Below are 18,843 nucleotides of genomic sequence, written 5' to 3' on the forward strand. Positions count from 1 at the left end.
GAATGCGTGAGGGAGAAATAGCGTTAACAATTATTTTAAGGGGACTAAACCCAACAAATATTGCCATATATGTGAATACTAAAGTATTATTTTCCCTTGTTGCTATTAAAGAAAATAATGAATTGCCAGTTAATAATTATTAGATTCCTTAATTGTTATTGATTCATATCTTGTCAATGAATAATTATGCGTAGTTTCAAACAGAGTGAGGTGAGATTTAGATTAAATTGATACTTTGTTCAATAGAATAACTGATGTGTTTTTCTTGTCAGAAGAAATACACATAATGTCCATACCAAGACTTTTGGTGTGACGATGTTTACTAGTGTCTTTTTTCTCTATCGGGTCATTTAGTCTTTTTTGTTTTTTTTCCACTTCTCAGTCAATATATAACAAGCGATGAGGCTGTTCACCATAACTAAGCATGCCGAATAGGAACATTTTCTCAAAACAAACAATTATTTCGTACATTTTGTGCTAATTTCGTGCCTTTGCAGTATCACTACACTGAACACGTTTGAAACGCCACGATATTGTTAAAGCAGGATTAAAGTACAGACAATTTATTAGGGAAAACAAAAAGTGAAACTTCACAATTTAGTCAAAACAATATGAAACGAAACAAATGATAAGAAATAATCTCTGGGAACAAGATTTTGGGTAATGTGTTTATCTTGTGTGTATGTGTACGTGTGTCCGTAGATGTTTAGGGAGAGGAGAAACACCAGCGGGTGGGTGGGGAGGGGGAGTACTTAAATCAAAATCGAAACTTGCAACATATGGTACAGTACATTCAGCTTTGATTGATCTCAAGGCCGGCTTTAGTGGGGGCATCGTCTGTACGGTTTGTTTCTCTATTCCCTCCTTTTTGTATTTCTCCTTCCCGAGTCTATTTATTCCTCCCCCTCCCCCCGTTTTCCTGTGCCGTCACGAAGGTCAAAAAGTTTGTAAAAGAAATGCAAACCCAAATTTAAATGTAAGCACTTGGAAAGATTTGAGATAACGTCAAGTAGAGACTTTGATTCTGGTTCATCATCAACGTACACTTTGTCTGGGTTTTATTTTGTGTCCTCCTTTGTAAGACTTGGGTTATTTTTTTTTTTTGTTCTCATGTAGGTTTGAGGGCGTCTGGTTAGCTTTAGTGGGTCTAACGCTTGGTACTGTACTATTAAATACCTATCACCTTATACTAGTGTACCTATCACCTTAAACTTATTACTGTAGTTTAGTGTCTGATACTTTGCACCAGTGATACCCTAAGACCCTCGGGATACATCCGGAACGTCACGCCGTGAAGTTTGTATTGTTAACGGTGACGCTGCAAATTTCATCTGTAAATTTAAATGCCCCCACCCCAGGCCGAATGAGACTGGTCTTATGGCAAGATTAGGAATTATTTATTTGTTTTATAGAAAGGGAAAGTTTTGACTTAGAGACGATGACGCGACTAATGAAAACAAGGCTAGGATTTGAGGAAGAAGAGCGAAATGTTAACAGACTACTTTTGACGGCTTTAGAGAGAGGCAGTTTTATGAACGTAGAGACTTAGCTTGACGACATTCGACAGTTCCCTTCGTTATTATTGAACTTCTTATTCGACATTTTCTGTCAGCGTCGACTAACTTACCTTGTTGGCATTTCGCCTGTGTTCTTTGATTTCGTTATTTGAGTGTTACTTCCGTTTGACTTATCTGCATAAGACACAGCATAGCGCCTAACAGTGGGCATCATGGCTATACTCTATGTACGAGTATTGTCTTGCTGGAAATGAATGACTTAACTAAATGAAGTCATCCCTAAATAAAGTAGTCATACATTTAGACCCTGACGTCTCACGTTTCGAACCCAAGTTGTTTGTTGCAACAAGTCCTTGTCAGTCTGCGACACGAGAAACAGTTTATCATGTTCATGTTTTGAAAAAAAATCCATAAAGACTTTGAAATCCTAAGGTCAGACTTGTACTCGATGACCTTGTCAATAACCTTGTCAACACTCTAAATGTGAATCCTCTTAATATTTTTTTCCCTTTTAATTTTCAGACGATGTTCTTCTCGACTAAAGATCAAGGTCAGTGATGGGCAGACGCTAAAGTTAAAGATGTTTTTAAATCAAGAAGTTTCAACTACGCTTCAAGTTTGGACTATTCGAGAGCAATGACCAGGGACACAGATGTATGTGTGTTTGTGTCCGTGTATCAGTGTGAGTCTCCCTTAAGATGAGATTTAAAGGAAAATACATCCTTGTGAAATTTCAAATGGAAATCTACTCAAAAGCGCAAACATTGATTATTGATTTACCGCGCTTTTACTTTCCATACATGGTCTTTTTGTGACAATAATTTGATGTTTCCAACGGCATGTGTCATTTCTTTGGGCTTATTAGGGATGAAATCGTGAAGTTAAAGGGTTAAAAGATTACATCTATTCCTTGGAAGGTTCAGTGTCTGTGTTTTCTTGCCCTGTGAAAATGAACAGGCCGTGTGGTTTGTTGCCTGTTGCCTCCATTCTGTTGGTGCTCTTGCCTTGCGTGAAGATGGACATGCAGAAGCAAAGTCCAGCTGCCAAGCAACTCTTCAATGACCTCATGCACGGCAAGATCCGTTACAACGCTCTCATCCGTCCATCTGCTGGTCCTGAGAAGAAATTAACGGTCAAATTGGGGCTACGTCTGTCTCAAGTTTTGTCCGTGGTAAGTAAACACTTTCTTTTCTTTTGGCCAAACAAAAAGAAATGATTAAAACCCAATTTTTGATAAAGTCAAATCTAAACTTTTAAAACTTCTTTCAAATATTAAATACATTTTAACACACTTTAAGAAGGGGTTATAGATTCTTCTGGGCTTCTATTGGGTTCTGTTCTGTTCTACTAGGTTAATTGAAACAGTGATTCATAATTATTTTAGTTCGTTAATTTTAAAACTAGAATCTATGAAGTTCTCAGACTTGTATCTGTGAAGGTCTTATAGTTCTTCTGTACAAAATTAACTTACATTTAATTTGTTTCTGAGAAGTACCGTACATATCACACACACACATTATAAAATAATGACACTTTCTCTCTATTTCGAAGTGTAAGACTCAACAAAAAAAAACACTTTCTCTCTATGTCGAAGTGCAGGACTCAAGAAAAAGTACACTTTCTCTCTATGTCGAAGTGTAAGACTCAAGAAGAAATACACTTTCTCTCTATGTCGAAGTGTAAGACTCAAGAAAAAATACACTTTCTCTCTATGTCGAAGTGTAAGACTCAAGAAAAAATACACTTTCTCTCTGTCACTGTAGATTTATGAATGTATGTCTAAGAGGAAAAAAATGGGCGGGGAAGGTCAGGTCAGATGAACAAGAAGTTATAGTTCCGATTGGCTCATCTCGGCTACCCAACTTTATGAGCCCTCGGCGTTGGCATCTAGCGTATGCATAACTTCTTCCACTGTTGAGAGAAAAGAAAAAGGAATTAAAGATGACCATTTGAAGGGACTCGGCACAAGAAGGGTCAGTTAAGGGAAATAATCTATCTCTGTGATGTCGACTTGGAGCTCATTAGTCTTTGGCAAGAGTGAATGTTCCTGGTGTGTAATCGGACCCAGCCGATCAATGGTGAACCCCCAGCCTACAGGGGCACAACACTCTGGACATTTAGACTCGCCCTTTATCTTTTCTTCATCCCTTCAACCTAGCGTGCAGTCCAAGTTTGCAATACTGCCCACTTGCTAAATTAGATAATGTCAGTCAAGCTTAGATTTTTTTTTCTAAAGTTACCCTTGCAGTCAGTTAGCAGTTGTTATTTCTGGGTAGTTTTTGGCACGTGCTTCTTGTTTCTTGGTTGTTTGTATTTGTTTTATTTCTTATTGTTTTTAGCTCAGTGTTTTTCTCTCTTTCTTTTCTGAGTCTTTTTCTTCTTCATTGCCATTCATTTTATTTCTTGTATTGATGACGTAGACTGATCTGTTTTAGTTCAGCGCACTTCAACTGTTCAATGGGGCTCACTGTGTTGCCCCCCCTCCTTTTCCTTGATCTTTTACTGTCACTTTCTATATCCTCCTTCACCCCCCCCCCCCCACACACACTTTTTTTTTAAATATCTTAACAGTATTATTTGGCAAGAAGAGAAGGGAAAAGTCGGATGGAAGTTGCAGCTTTGGGCAGTGCACCAAGAATGTAGCGGAATGGGAAAAGGGGGAGAATAAAAAAAAAAGGGGGGGGGGCTAGGAGGAGGCTAGAGTCCTTTGCGTTCATGTGTTCACGCCTGCGTTTATATATATGTGTGAGAGAGAGAGGATCTGCGTTTGTGTGTGTGTGTGTGTGTTTTTCGTGTTTTTTTATTTTTATTTTTTTTATTTTGGCGCATGGGGGGGGGGGGGGGGGGGCTAGGACTGTCAAGGCGCTTGATTCGATTTTCCCGATAATAATAGTCATTGTCCTCTTTTACGTTACGTCCCGTAGAGAGAGAGCTTGGGGAAAATGAAGGGCGTTGCACTCACCCTACACTGCATGGGGGTCCTTCCTTTGCAATTGTTGTTGTTGCGTGAGGCTGATGTTTTTAAAGGAGGGGAGGGGGGTACTTTTAATGTGCTTTCATCTTCCACAAACTCCAAATGTGTGTTATAATGTTTCGGATTCGGTAAATATGATTGATGTCGGCATCTATACACAGTATGTAAACACACGGCCAGCTATCATGGACACACAATCAGCAAACATGGAAACAGCTATCTATCGTGGACACACAATCAGCAAACATGGAAACAGCTATCTATCGTGGACACACAATCAGCAAACATGGATACACATCTAGCTAACATGGACACACAGCTAGCTATCGTGTACACACAATCAGCAAACATGGACACACAGCTAGCTTTCGTGGACACACAGCTAGCTAACATGGACACACAACCAGCTTACATCTACACACAGCCAGCAAACATGAACACACAATCAGCCAACATAGACACGCACCTAGCTAACATGGACAAACAACCAGCCATCATGGGTACACAACCAGCCAACAAGGACACACAATCAGCAACCATGGACACACATCTAGCTAATATGGACACACAACCTGCCAACATGGACACACATCTAACTAACATGGACACATAACCAACATGGGCACACATCTAGCAAACATGGACACACATCTAGCAAACATGAACACAGAGGCAGCAAACATGTTCGCCCAACCAGCAAAGATGGACACACAACCAGCCAACATGGACACACAACCAGCCAACATAGACACACAACCAGCCAACATGGACACACAACCAGCCAACATGGACACACAACCAGCCTAGATAGACACACAACCAGCCAACATGGACATACAACCAGCCAACATGGACACACAACCAGCCAACATGGACACACAACCAGCTAACATGGACATACAACCAACCAACATGGACACACAACCAGCTAACATGGACATACAACCAGCCAACATGGACACACAACCAGCCAACATAGACACACAACCAGCCAACATAGACACACAACCAGCCAACATAGACACACAACCAGCCAACATAGACACACAACCAGCCAACATAGACACACAACCAGCCAACATGGACACACAACCAGCCAACATGGACACACAACCAGCTAACATGGACATACAACCAACCAACATGGACACACAACCAGCTAACATGGACATACAACCAGCCAACATGGACACACAACCAGCTAACATGGACATACAACCAGCCAACATGGACACACAACCAGCCAACATAGACACACAACCAGCCAACATAGACACACAACCAGCCAACATAGACACACAACCAGCCAACATAGACACACAACCAGCCAACATAGACACACAACCAGCCTACATAGACACACAACCAGCTAACATGGACATACAACCAGCCATCCTGGATACACAACCAGCCAACATGGACACAAAACCAGCTAACATGGACATACAACCAACCAACATGAACACACAACCAGCTAACATGTACATACAACTAGCCAACATGGACACACAACCAGCTAATATGGACATACAACTAGCCAACATGGACACACAACCAGCTAACATGGACATACAACTAGCCAACATGGACACACAACCAGCTAACATGGACATACAACCAACCAACATGAACACACAACCAGCTAAACATAGATACACAACCAGCCAACATAGACACACAACCAGCCAACATAGACACACAACCAGCCAACATAGACACCACACAACCAGCCAACATAGACACACAACCAGCCAACATAGACACAACCAGCCAACATAGACACACAACCAGCCTACATAGACACACAACCAGCTAAAATGAACACAGCAAGCTATCGTGGACACAAAATCAGCAAACATGGAAACAGCTATCTATCGTGGACACACAATCAGCAAACATGGATACACATCTAGCTAACATGGACACACAGCTAGCTATCGTGTACACACAATCAGCAAACATGGACACACAGCTAGCTTTCGTGGACACACAGCTAGCTAACATGGACACACAACCAGCTTACATCTACACACAGCCAGCAAACATGAACACACAATCAGCCAACATAGACACGCACCTAGCTAACATGGACAAACAACCAGCCATCATGGGTACACAACCAGCCAACAAGGACACACAATCAGCAACCATGGACACACATCTAGCTAACATGGACACACAACCTGCCAACATGGACACACATCTAACTAACATGGACACATAACCAACATGGGCACACATCTAGCAAACATGGACACACATCTAGCAAACATGAACACAGAGGCAGCAAACATGTTCGCCCAACCAGCAAAGATGGACACACAACCAGCCAACATGGACACACAACCAGCCAACATAGACACACAACCAGCCAACATGGACACACAACCAGCCAACATGGACACACAACCAGCCAACATAGACACACAACCAGCCTACATAGACACACAACCAGCCAACATGGACATACAACCAGCCAACATGGACACACAACCAGCCAACATAGACACACAACCAGCCTACATAGACACACAACCAGCTAACATGGACATACAACCAGCCATCCTGGATACACAACCAGCCAACATGGACACAAAACCAGCTAACATGGACATACAACCAACCAACATGAACACACAACCAGCTAACATGTACATACAACTAGCCAACATGGACACACAACCAGCTAACATGGACATACAACTAGCCAACATGGACACACAACCAGCTAACATGGACATACAACTAGCCAACATGGACACACAACCAGCTAACATGGACATACAACCAACCAACATGAACACACAACCAGCTAAACATAGATACACAACCAGCCAACATAGACACACAACCAGCCAACATAGACACACAACCAGCCAACATAGACACCACACAACCAGCCAACATAGACACACAACCAGCCAACATAGACACAACCAGCAAACATAGACACACAACCAGCCTACATAGACACACAACCAGCTAACATGGACATACAACCAGCCAACATAGACACACAACCAGCCAACATAGACACACAACCAGCTAACATGGACACACAACCAGCCAACATGGACACACAACCAGCCAACATAGGCACACAACCAGGGAACATGGACACACAACCAGCCATCCTGGATACACAACCAGCCAACATGGACACAAAACCAGCTAACATGGACATACAACCAACTAACATGAACACACAACCAGCTAACATGTACATACAACTAGCCAACATGGACACACAACCAGCTAACATGGACATACAACTAGCCAACATGGACACACAACCAGCTAACATGGACATACAACCAACCAACATGAACACACAACCAGCTAACATGAACACACAACCAGCTAACATGGACATAAAACCAACCAACATGGACACACAACCAGCTAACATGGACATACAACCAACCAACATGAACACACAACCAGCCATCCTGGATACACAACCAGCTAACATGGACACACAACCAGCTAACATGGACACACAACCAGCTAGCATGGACACACAACCAGCTAACATGGACACACAACCAGCTAACATAGGCGAAAACCAGTTGGCCAAATGTTTATTCCTTTTTGATGTTGCTGGAGTTTGTTTGTATTACTTCTTGCCATCAGTGTTTGCTGAATTGTGTCAGTGAAGCCATAGGAAATATCGACCTGCATGTATTTAATTGTTTATATTTAAAATAGTAGGTTTTCAACTGCAAGTTTCAATTTGAGATTTATAAAAACAAATGTGTTGTTGACGAGGTCAATTCATTTAGATTCACTCCAAATTAGTGTGCGATATTTTAAAGTCCTTCTTTCATCAATAGAACTAATGTCTGATATATTTTTATCAATTATAATGTTTTGTTTCTATTAAAGCCTGGGCGATTAAAATGTTAGTGTACTTGTTGAGTTTGAGAAAGTTGAAGCCCGTATTGCCTAGTCTTTCTCTTTAACCATTTCCTTCAATAATGAAGCAATACTCCTTACATTCGCTGTTGTGTGTCGGTTGTGTGTCGGTTCTTTCACTTGAAGAATTTCTTATTTGTCATCGCTTGCTACGTTTGAAATTACTGACTCTATAACTTTTTTTTGTTTTTACATTTTCTTACTTACAACAATATTTCATTGTTTTTTTTTTTTTAACTTTTTTACTTGGTAATATAATAATTATAAAAGTAATAATAATATAATAATTATTATCCTCAAGGAAATCTGTCTTATTGTTGTGCATTACATATAACAATATATTATATTTGTTAGCTTTAAATTACTTGAGTTCTAGTACCTTTGATCTGTTTTCACTTTTAGACCATACAATATGGACATGGTTTTCGACTCTCAACCCAATACACTCTCCACCACCGTTTAGTTTATCTAGTATAGAGTATCTCCTACACCATCACTAATACACTCTCCACAACCGTTTAGTTATCTAGTATAGAGTATCTCCTACACCATCACCAATACACTCTCTACCACCGTTTAGTTATCTAGTATAGAGTATCTCCTACACCATCACTAATACACTCTCCACCACCGTTTAGTTATCTAGTATAGAGTATCTCCTACACCATCACTAATACACTCTCCACCACCGTTTAGTTATCTAGTATAGAGTATCTCCTACACCATCACTTAAAGCAATGTGTTTTTCTATATTCTGGAGTAAAGTCAAAATAGTCACTTTTCTACCTTTCAAAAACCGTAGATTATAATAAGTCATTATAGAACAATGTGCAGCTGTACACGATATTCTTATACTGCACTGTCGTTCACACAGACACGGCTATAGGATTGATGTAATAACTGTAACTTTGCCTAAAACAAATAGGTCCAAGTGCATTGTTATAAACACACCGCACACAGTGTATCTCACACCGCACACGGTGTACCTCACATCGCACACTGTGTATCTCACATCGCACACAGTGTATCTCGCACCGCACACTGTATCTCACACCGCACACAGTGTATCTCACATCGCACACTGTGTATCTCACATCGCACACAGTGTACCTCACACCGCACACAGTGTATCTCACATCGCACACTGTGTATCTCACATCGCACACAGTGTACCTCACACCGCACACAGTGTATCTCGCATCGCACACAGTGTACCTCACACCGCACACAGTGTATCTCACATCGCACACTGTGTATCTCGCACCGCACACAGTGTACCGCACACAGTGTATCTCACACCGCAGCAGTGATCCCGCAAGAGGGAACAAGCATTCTTCTTGCTGTCACGTTAAAGAGAATATTGGATGTGAACCCTAACCTAAGATCTAAGCGCACAGACCACCAGCTGTTTCCCAATTTCTATCAATAACGCCTTACTTTTTCAACTGGTCTGATCAATAACGTGAAAGTGTAGTCTTTAGGAGTAGTTGGGATGATTTGGGAATGATAAGTATCAGTGCCGGCTTTAAACACGTGCGGAATGGCATCACCAGTTGTTACCATTTATCTTCTTTTAATTCTTGAGTATCAATGTTTAAATAAATATTCAGTTTTGATACGGATGGATAGTGTACATGAATTTGTTTTTAGCGGTTGTGATTGGGCTGTAGTTCCAAACAGCTAATCTTAATTGTTAGCGTATTAGTTAACTTTAATACAAATCTTGGGTAAAACTTCAAAACTTCTTTGGCAAACAAACTAAACGTTACTTTTACGAATAAATATGTACAGCTTTCAATCTCAGAGTAGAAATGTATCAAAGTACAAGTTAAATTAGGCCTACTCACTTAAAATCTAGTGTTCTCAATGTACACAAAATACACGTGGGTTTCGTCTCTGTGTCCTCTTTGCCTCTTCTGTCTACCTCTCTATTATATAATGTTGTCGTGCATCAGGAGAGCCGCTGGTCGCCAATTTATAGATGTGCTGATGTCATTTGAGAAGTTGCAAATGGAAAATATCAACTTTCGAGACGTAAAATGCAACAATGCTACTAAAAGTTACATAAGACACTTTGGGTTTAACTAGTACGTTAAAAATTCGAAATATTATCATTGTGTAAAATTCGATCACAGTTTGAGATAATAATTTTTCGGAACAAAATTAAATGGCTTCAATAACCAACAAAGAAATATTTATTTAGAGAACTCATTCAAAGATAATAAAAATAATATAAAGATAAGACCTGATAGGCAATTGTTGCTTATAAACAGTGTACATCTAGTGAAATTCTTAACTACCAAGATTAAATTATTAATGATTGTTTTACGTATATTCAACGTATGTCTAAATGTGGGACCTTCACTACATCTATCAGGATTTACAAGTCATTATCAAGATTCTTGGGTTGTCATAAAAAAAAGGGTCCAAGTATTTTTTCCTCTGAAGAACCCAAAGTCTATTTGTCAGTGATAGTCTGGTTGTAACGAAGAATCCTATTGATCGTAAATCTTCGTCAGTTCTCGGTAATCACCGGATTGTAAAAGACGTGTGTATGGATTGTAAATCTTCGCCAGTCATCGACCGAGGGCTCGGTCTTCAGCGCGAGATGCGAGGGATAAGCTGAAAACCTTTAGTCAGCATTGCAGCCTCCTCCTAGCAGCAGCACTGAGACAAGTGGTTTGGAAATGTCCACATCTCGAAAAAAAAATATCAAGATCATTATTAGGGGCGGGGGAGCTCTTTAATAATTTCTTTTTACTTAAAGTCCTGTAAGTCTTTTTGAAAAACAAACACTGCGTGAATTTCATGGATGTTTATTCTTTCTTTTCCCTTTTGAAATTATCCATTTCCATTATTTTTTGTTGTTTTATGATGACCTTTACATCATCTGCTATATAGATCGCAAGGTCTGAAAGGGGAACTTTAAATTTTTTATTGTCATGTTTAGAGCTCAAAAATTCAAACCAGTACATTGATTTCCTCTTTGCCTTCGTAGTGCTTGAAACAGATGAAATTTAAGCCTTTGGTCTTTCATAGTGCTTGAAATAGCTGCAACGTAAGCTTTTGGTCTTTCATAAATGAAACTTTTTGTTTTAAATTAAATGTGCAAACGTTTTACATACACTTGCAACGTTGTTGTTTTTTTATAATTTAAAAACAAAATAGTTTTATGCACACATTTGAGTCCTAAAGAAAAGTCCTTGGCGAAGACAGGCGCACACGACGAAAGGAAAACTGAACTAGGCCCTCGAGGACACCGGCTTTATCTGCATTAAAGATGGCAAAACGTGCTGGTTGTAACTGGGTTTGTACGGTCACGTGAAACTCATCCTGATTGTTTAGAATCAAAGACAATGCCTTAATATTATACAATGAAATGAAATCGAGTATTCACAAGTCAGTTTCTTAACTTTACTCTTGGTTGTTGTCATCTGTACATAATAACATCCTCCTTCCATACTGCACTTGGTTGTTGTCATCTGTACATAATAACATCCTCCTTCCATACTGTACTTGGTTGTTGTCATCTGTACATAATAACATCCTCCTCCCATACTGCACTTGGTTGTTGTCATCTGTACATAATAACATCCTCCTCCCATACTGCACTTGGTTGTTGTCATCTGTACATAATAACATCCTCCTTCCATACTGTACTTGGTTGTTGTCATCTGTACATAATAACATCCTCCTCCCATACTGCACTTGGTTGTTGTCATCTGTACATAATAACATCCTCCTTCCTGTGACAAGTCGGATTAAGATTTGGCCGTTTTGGGTGTCTAGGGGATTTTTATGGTTTGAGAATCCTTACTTGCACATATAAACTACAAGCACAGCGTTATAATGCAGGCAACAAATACTATATTTAGATGTAAACTTATGTACAGTTTATTATACAAAATAAGATAATGAAAGGTGAAATGCTGTACAGTTGCTAGTATGGAATCTAGCTTATTTACATATATAGGAGTATCATCATCAGATATTAGAACCAAGTGGTCTGAGTGTCATTAGGCTGGTTGCTTAGCTTTTGGTCCGGTGCTGCACTGGTGAGACGGGTGTGGCTGGTACTGATGCTGTCTGCTGGTGGGCTGGCGTAGTGGATCCAGGCTCCGGGTGCAGTCCAACGTTGTATGGTTGCAGAGCTAAGCTGCGTCTACCAATCAGTTAAGCCAGTGACGAGTCTGTGGCTAGCGTTGTTACTTGGACTCTTGAAGGATGAGTAGGTCTGATGTCTACAGATCTGGTGCCAGCAAATCTGCTATCAGCTTTAGGTTGCTACGATTTCAAGCGGATGTAGCCTATAGATAAAAGCTGCAACGATATGATGTATGCGTCGGTTTAGCCATAACGATAACACTGGGAGGTAGATGCCTTTCCGTGAAGGACATCTTCAGACTGATGTATAGAAACCATAAGCTAGTTTCATAAATATCAAAGGGAACTAACAAATGAATAAAGTGTCCCATCAAGGGAGATAACAATAATAATGGGACCCCCATAAAGGGAAATAACAAACAGTAGTAAGTGACATATGATAAGTAATACAGGTGACGTTCACCAATCACGGTGAGTAGCAAGTACATACATCTCTTAGATAAATGAGATGACAGGGGAAGGAGAGATCAACGCCTGATACTCGCCCATGTTCCCACATAAGTAAACATAGAGCATAAGTAGATACATACTCAGTAATAAGACATGTTCACAGAAATGCTTTGATAACTCCCTGCCAAGGAATTAATCAATGATAATATATTAAAAGCTCGTGCCGAGCGCTAATATATCAGAGTTAAATTAATAATAGTTAAAGAGCTAAATACATCTGGTAAGAATTGTTAATAAACTCTAGTCCAGCTGGTTTGAACATTTAGCCACAAAAGTCATGATATAAAATATAAGTATACAGTAATCTACTTACATTATCCATGATAAGAATGCACAAATAGGTACACAAATAATGTAGCAATAAATGCACAAATATATATATACATTACTAAGTAAAATGGTTCTCAAGCACTTTACAAAGTTACATACCACCAATCCAAAGTGAAATAAGGGAATGAAAATAGTCTAGAGCTCAAGCAAGAGTTAGATGTGCTCCCTGTGGGCTCTCCAGCGTGAATGAGATCGGACGATGAAGTTTGTCCATATACACGTGGATAAAAAGGGGGGGGTGAGTGGCGGGAGATAGGTGCAAAGGTGGTCTAGACTATTTGACGTCTTTGACAAAGGGGGTCCACGCTTGACCGTGACGGCGTTTCCGGGAGATAGACATTGCGCGAAGGCGCGAGTTGAAAGTCCAGGAAATCAGCCCAGGTGGTCAGGTGGATTATGAAGGGGAGATTATCAGAGCTCGGCATATCAAAGGAAGATTATACCTTGATAAAGGCTAGTGCCAGACGAACAGCGTTGCCCGAGGCGTTGAGTTGAATGGGCACTTTGAAGTGACCAGCCGCTCCCGGAAGGGGGGGGGTCAACGGATGTTTGCCACGATAGATGGAGGGAGTGTACTCTCGTCAAGAGTCTAGTGTGACACGTGTCAAAGTGGGGATAGTAAAATGTGACATCGCTGTCATAGGGGGTGGGGTTGGATTGAAGGGGTGGTGGCTGTGTTTTTAGCGCTTGAACGCTAAATTAGTGCAATTGATGATTAATAGCGAGTAAATAAATTAATTAAATGCTTAGACCTGAGTGATATCTTGAGTGAGCTAAAACGGTTCGTCACAACCTTCCATACTGTACTTGGTTGTTGTCATCTGTACATAATAACATCCTCCTCCCATACTGCACTTGGTTGTTGTCATCTGTACATAATAACATCCTCCTTCCATACTGTACTTGGTTGTTGTCATCTGTACATAATAACATCCTCCTCCCATACTGCACTTGGTTGTTGTCATCTGTACATAATAACATCCTCCTCCCATACTGCACTTGGTTGTTGTCATCTGTACATAATAACATCCTCCTTCCATACTGCACTTGGTTGTTGTCATCTGTACATAATAACATCCTCCTTCCATACTGTACTTGGTTGTTGTCATCTGTACATAATAACACCCTCCTTCCTTACTGTCCTAGCTCTTCCTATTCATGTTGAACTCCTTCCCCCACCTCCAGGGTCAAAAGAAAATAATAAAGGGGGAGGGGGGTATTACAAAGCTAAAGTGCTATAAGGACTTCACCTCTTCCCCCCCCCCCACTCGCAAACCTCCAAGCAGCTATTCTGTGGCTAGTGTTTCCCCCCTGGGTTCCTGGAGCTCAATTCGACGCCCGTGCCACGTGAGACAACGCTTGTGATTAGTCTGGTCTCCTGTCACATGACTTTTTACCCGATGCCTTTCAGGTCAATGGTTGAGCGGCATTTACAGGAACGGAGAAATGTGGGCCACAGGACAAACTCTAGTTGGGAAAGTTTATGAGGTCCTAGGTAACGATCCATAAATGTAAGGATCCCCCCCCCCCCCCTTGACCGCTTATAAAAATCTGTGTGAGTGGCTATAATTCTTTCGATTGATTAGGGACAGAGGCTGATTGACTCTTAAGGACAGTCCAAAGGTAAAGAATCCAATGGCGAAGTTATGCCCACAGCGAATGTATATCTTTGAAAGACAGAAACACACTTTTACTGCTATCATCTCGTTTCCTAGTCTGCGCTGCCAAGCTAGATCTTTTATTCGACCAAATGATTCGCAAGCAGCATTAGGATTATGGCTGCTGATAGTTTGTACTTCATAGATATTCGTGCTGATAAACATTTAAACATGCATTTTACCTGCATAGCTTACTAACAGATAATCCATGGGTGGACCCTACACAAACTATCTTTAGAATCTTTGGTATCTAGATTAACTTTAACATGTTAGCCTAGTTGAGCTAAAAATAACTGAACTTATAGGTTTTTATGATATATATTGGTTTACATGATATATATATAGGTTTACATGATATATATTGGTTTACATGATATTTACAATATATTTGCCAGAAGTTAGGAAAACAAATTCTAACATTTGAGTTTTCAACTTTCCTCGTGATTGGTTGTAAAAAAAAAAAGTTAAGACAAAATAATATATTCAAGTTTCTCGCCTTGCGAGATTCAGATTAAAATGCATATCAAGTTATTCAATAATTCCTTGATAAATATAAGCATTTTTATGTTGGCGTATAGGCTGCAAACATCTTTGTTATCATTTGTCTGTTTTCGCCATGCAATTCAGTTTCACTTAAAAACGACTAATTGGGAATAAATAATAAATTGGCGAAAAATCGGGAATGAAATCAATGAGTGCCCATTAAAAGGCGACCAAAAATCAGCGACTTATAGCAGTAATTAAATTTGAATTCAATGCAGCACATTGTACAGTAGCTTTGGTCCTAAAGGCGACATATCGGGAATTACGTTTGACTTCAAGGCGTTGTCATGAATAAAGTTGTCATGAATAAAGTTGTTATGAATAAAGTTGTTATGAATAAAGTTGTCATGAATAAAGTTGTCATGAATAAAGTTGTTATGAATAAAGTTGTCATGAACAAAGTTGAAATGAATAAAGTTGTTATGAATAAAGTTGTTATGAATAAAGTTGTTATGAATAAAGTTGTCATGAATAAAGTTGTCATGAACAAAGTTGTTATGAATAAAGTTGTTATGAATAAAGTTGTTATGAATAAAGTTGTCATGAATAAAGTTGTTATGAATAAAGTTGTTATGAATAAAGTTGTTATGAATAAAGTTGTTATGAATAAAGTTGAAATGAATAAAGTTGTTATGAATAAAGTTGTTATGAATAAAGTTGTTATGAATAAAGTTGTCATGAACAAAGTTGAAATGAATAAAGCTGAAATGAATAAAGTTGTCATGAACAAAGTTGAAATGAATAAAGTTGAAATGTATCTCTCTTCCCTGTATCATTCTTCCATGCAGCATTTTGCAATGTCAACATTTGTCTTAAACATATTAGGGATTACGTTTGATTCAAATGCGACATGTCGGGAATTAATGTTTCTCTTTTCCTTGTAACTTTCTTGCACTAAGTATGAAATTATAATTCAATACGTCCCTCGGTACAAATAAAAAAAAATTACTTCTGAATTACTAATTCTACGCAAAATCTAACTATGGAAGGTCTACGAAGGAGTGAATACATTTCGAGAATAAGCACGCTGGTCGATTGGAATGAAGAATGATGTGGACTTCCTTATGACTTGAGAAAAAAAATGCTGCTTGTTTCATACTGAAGGTCGCGCTACATTTGAACATGGAAATAGGAAATCTTTTTTTTTTCTTCTCGATGTCTGCCCCATTTCCCCCCTGACTAAACATTTCATTAAGAGGTACACCTACCCCTGGCCTGTCTCAAAGAACCAACACTTTCTGACTGAAGGCTTCAAGAAAAGGGAGAAAATAAAAGTGAGTTTCTTTACAAAATGTCGGAAACTCCAACGGAGATCTTTTTTTTTTTCTTACTCATTTTTTTTTAAATAAAATTAATATTTGACCTTGCAAGGTTCTAGATCTTTATGAAAGGAAGGACTTTTCCATCTATCTCACCACTGACACCTTAACCCTCCGCGCTCCAGTGACTAATAAATATGATGGCTGCTCATACAACCTTGAGAATTGATAACCTTTAGATTAAACCCATTCGATACTTACAGACCAGTAAAGGTTTTTTTTAAACATTGTGACGTCACTTCCTAGGCCGTGACTCTCTCATGTTAGGTCTAATGCATCATGGGATACATCAACATGTGATGACCTCTCTCCTCCTCGGCCATTTCTTTTTTCCTTACGCTCCTTTCAAAGGCCTTCTCCTCCCCCCTCCCCCCCCCCCTCTAATCAAAGACATCCCAGGATGGATACACTGCACTGTGCAAATAAAGTGTAGCCATGAAAAGAAAACTGCTTCATCGATTGAGAATCCCTGAACGGGAGAGATTGATTGATTACCCAGTCAAAAGTTTGGTTCGAGCTCCCGGTTAGTGAATGTCTGTAACGTAAGAAGATTTTGAGTCACAAGAAACTGGTGCAAACTTTTTTTGTTTGCTTAGACTACCACTTGAAACTGGCTCTAAATGACAAGATTTGGGAATTAATTACTTTTCTCATAAACCTTTTTTGATAGCAAAAAAAGATATTTTTAAACTTTAAAGCTTATATGTGTGTGTGTGTATATATGTGTATGTGTATATATATATGGGGGCGAGGTGGTTAAGTGGTCAAGCTTTCAGCTTCCGAAGCGAAGTGTCTCGGGTTTAAATCTCGGCTGGATTTTGAATTTAGAGATTTTTAGGACGCCACTGAGTCCAACTCTAATTTCAACTCCAATCTAATCTTACATTGTTGGTGAAAGGGAAGGCGACGGTCGGTAGTTGCGCTGGTTCCGAACCGCCCGAGCCCACGACCACTAGGGGCCCAAATAGTAAGAATTTCTAAGCTTCAAATTCTTACCTGATTTGACTAAATTGATTTTTTAAAAAAGCGAAATATCAAAGCAATGTAAACTTTTTTTTTTGTAGGATGAAATCTATTAACGGGTGCTGTCATATTATCACTACAAAACGTAATTAAATAATAATAATAAAGTAAACAATATGAAAGAATTCGTTTAATTGTTTCCAAAACACTCTCAGTGACTGTATCGACAGTGATACGCAAATTAAGACCCTCGGGTCGCGGGTAAAATATGGCTAGTTTTAAATAAAATCTCCAATTCTTGAACGGTATTAATTTCAGAAAAACAGGAATGATTCTTACCAGATGATACGATCAAGGTAACTTACGTATTTACTGGTACTGCCTGTTTATATGTTGCGTCGACCCGGATCATTTTTGCAAGGTCATTATTGTTTTACCTGGATTTATGTTAAGAGATAGGGAGCAATCGATGAGTTAAGGCTGTAACTTGAATATTTAGACTACACGCTGTCATCTGGCTCTGTGGTATGCACTTTGGCTGTCGTCACGATAGTTCCGAGTTCGTATCCTCTCCACTTCCATCTCCCTGTCGTCTTGCATGACGTTTTGGACTAGGACGTAACAATGTTCAGTTCTGAAGAAACGTCCAAGACGTAGGAAACAAACGAAACACACAGACACAGACATTTGAATTTGATGGCGGCGTTACAAAACACACAGACATTTTAATTTGATGGCGGCGTTACAAAACACACAGACATTTGAATTTGATGGCGGCGTTACAAAACAACAGACATTTGAATTTGATGGCGGCGTTACAAAACACACAGACATTTTAATTTGATGGCGGCGTTACAAAACACACACACATTTGAATTTGATGGCGGCGTTACAAAACAACAGACATTTTAATTTGATGGCGGCGTTACAAAACACACAGACATTTGAATTTGATGGCGGCGTTACAAAACACACAGACATTTTAATTTGATGGCGGCGTTACAAAACAC

At 39.5% G+C, this 18,843-nt stretch overlaps 1 protein-coding gene across 1 annotated transcript in view; it reads left to right on the forward strand.

The window, feature by feature from the left end:
- The window catches only part of LOC106077711 (acetylcholine receptor subunit alpha-like 1), an 86,125-nt gene that overhangs the window by 18,538 nt on the left and 48,744 nt on the right, over window positions 1–18,843 (forward strand). The window contains exon 2 of the mRNA XM_056014361.1: window positions 2,040–2,688. Coding sequence (XP_055870336.1) covers window positions 2,467–2,688 — 222 coding nt within the window. The 5' untranslated portion in view covers window positions 2,040–2,466. The remainder of the gene's footprint in view (window positions 1–2,039; window positions 2,689–18,843) is intronic.

The sequence above is a fragment of the Biomphalaria glabrata genome, chromosome 1, assembly GCF_947242115.1.
Source record: "Biomphalaria glabrata chromosome 1, xgBioGlab47.1, whole genome shotgun sequence".
Classification (NCBI taxonomy): Eukaryota; Metazoa; Mollusca; class Gastropoda; family Planorbidae; genus Biomphalaria; species Biomphalaria glabrata.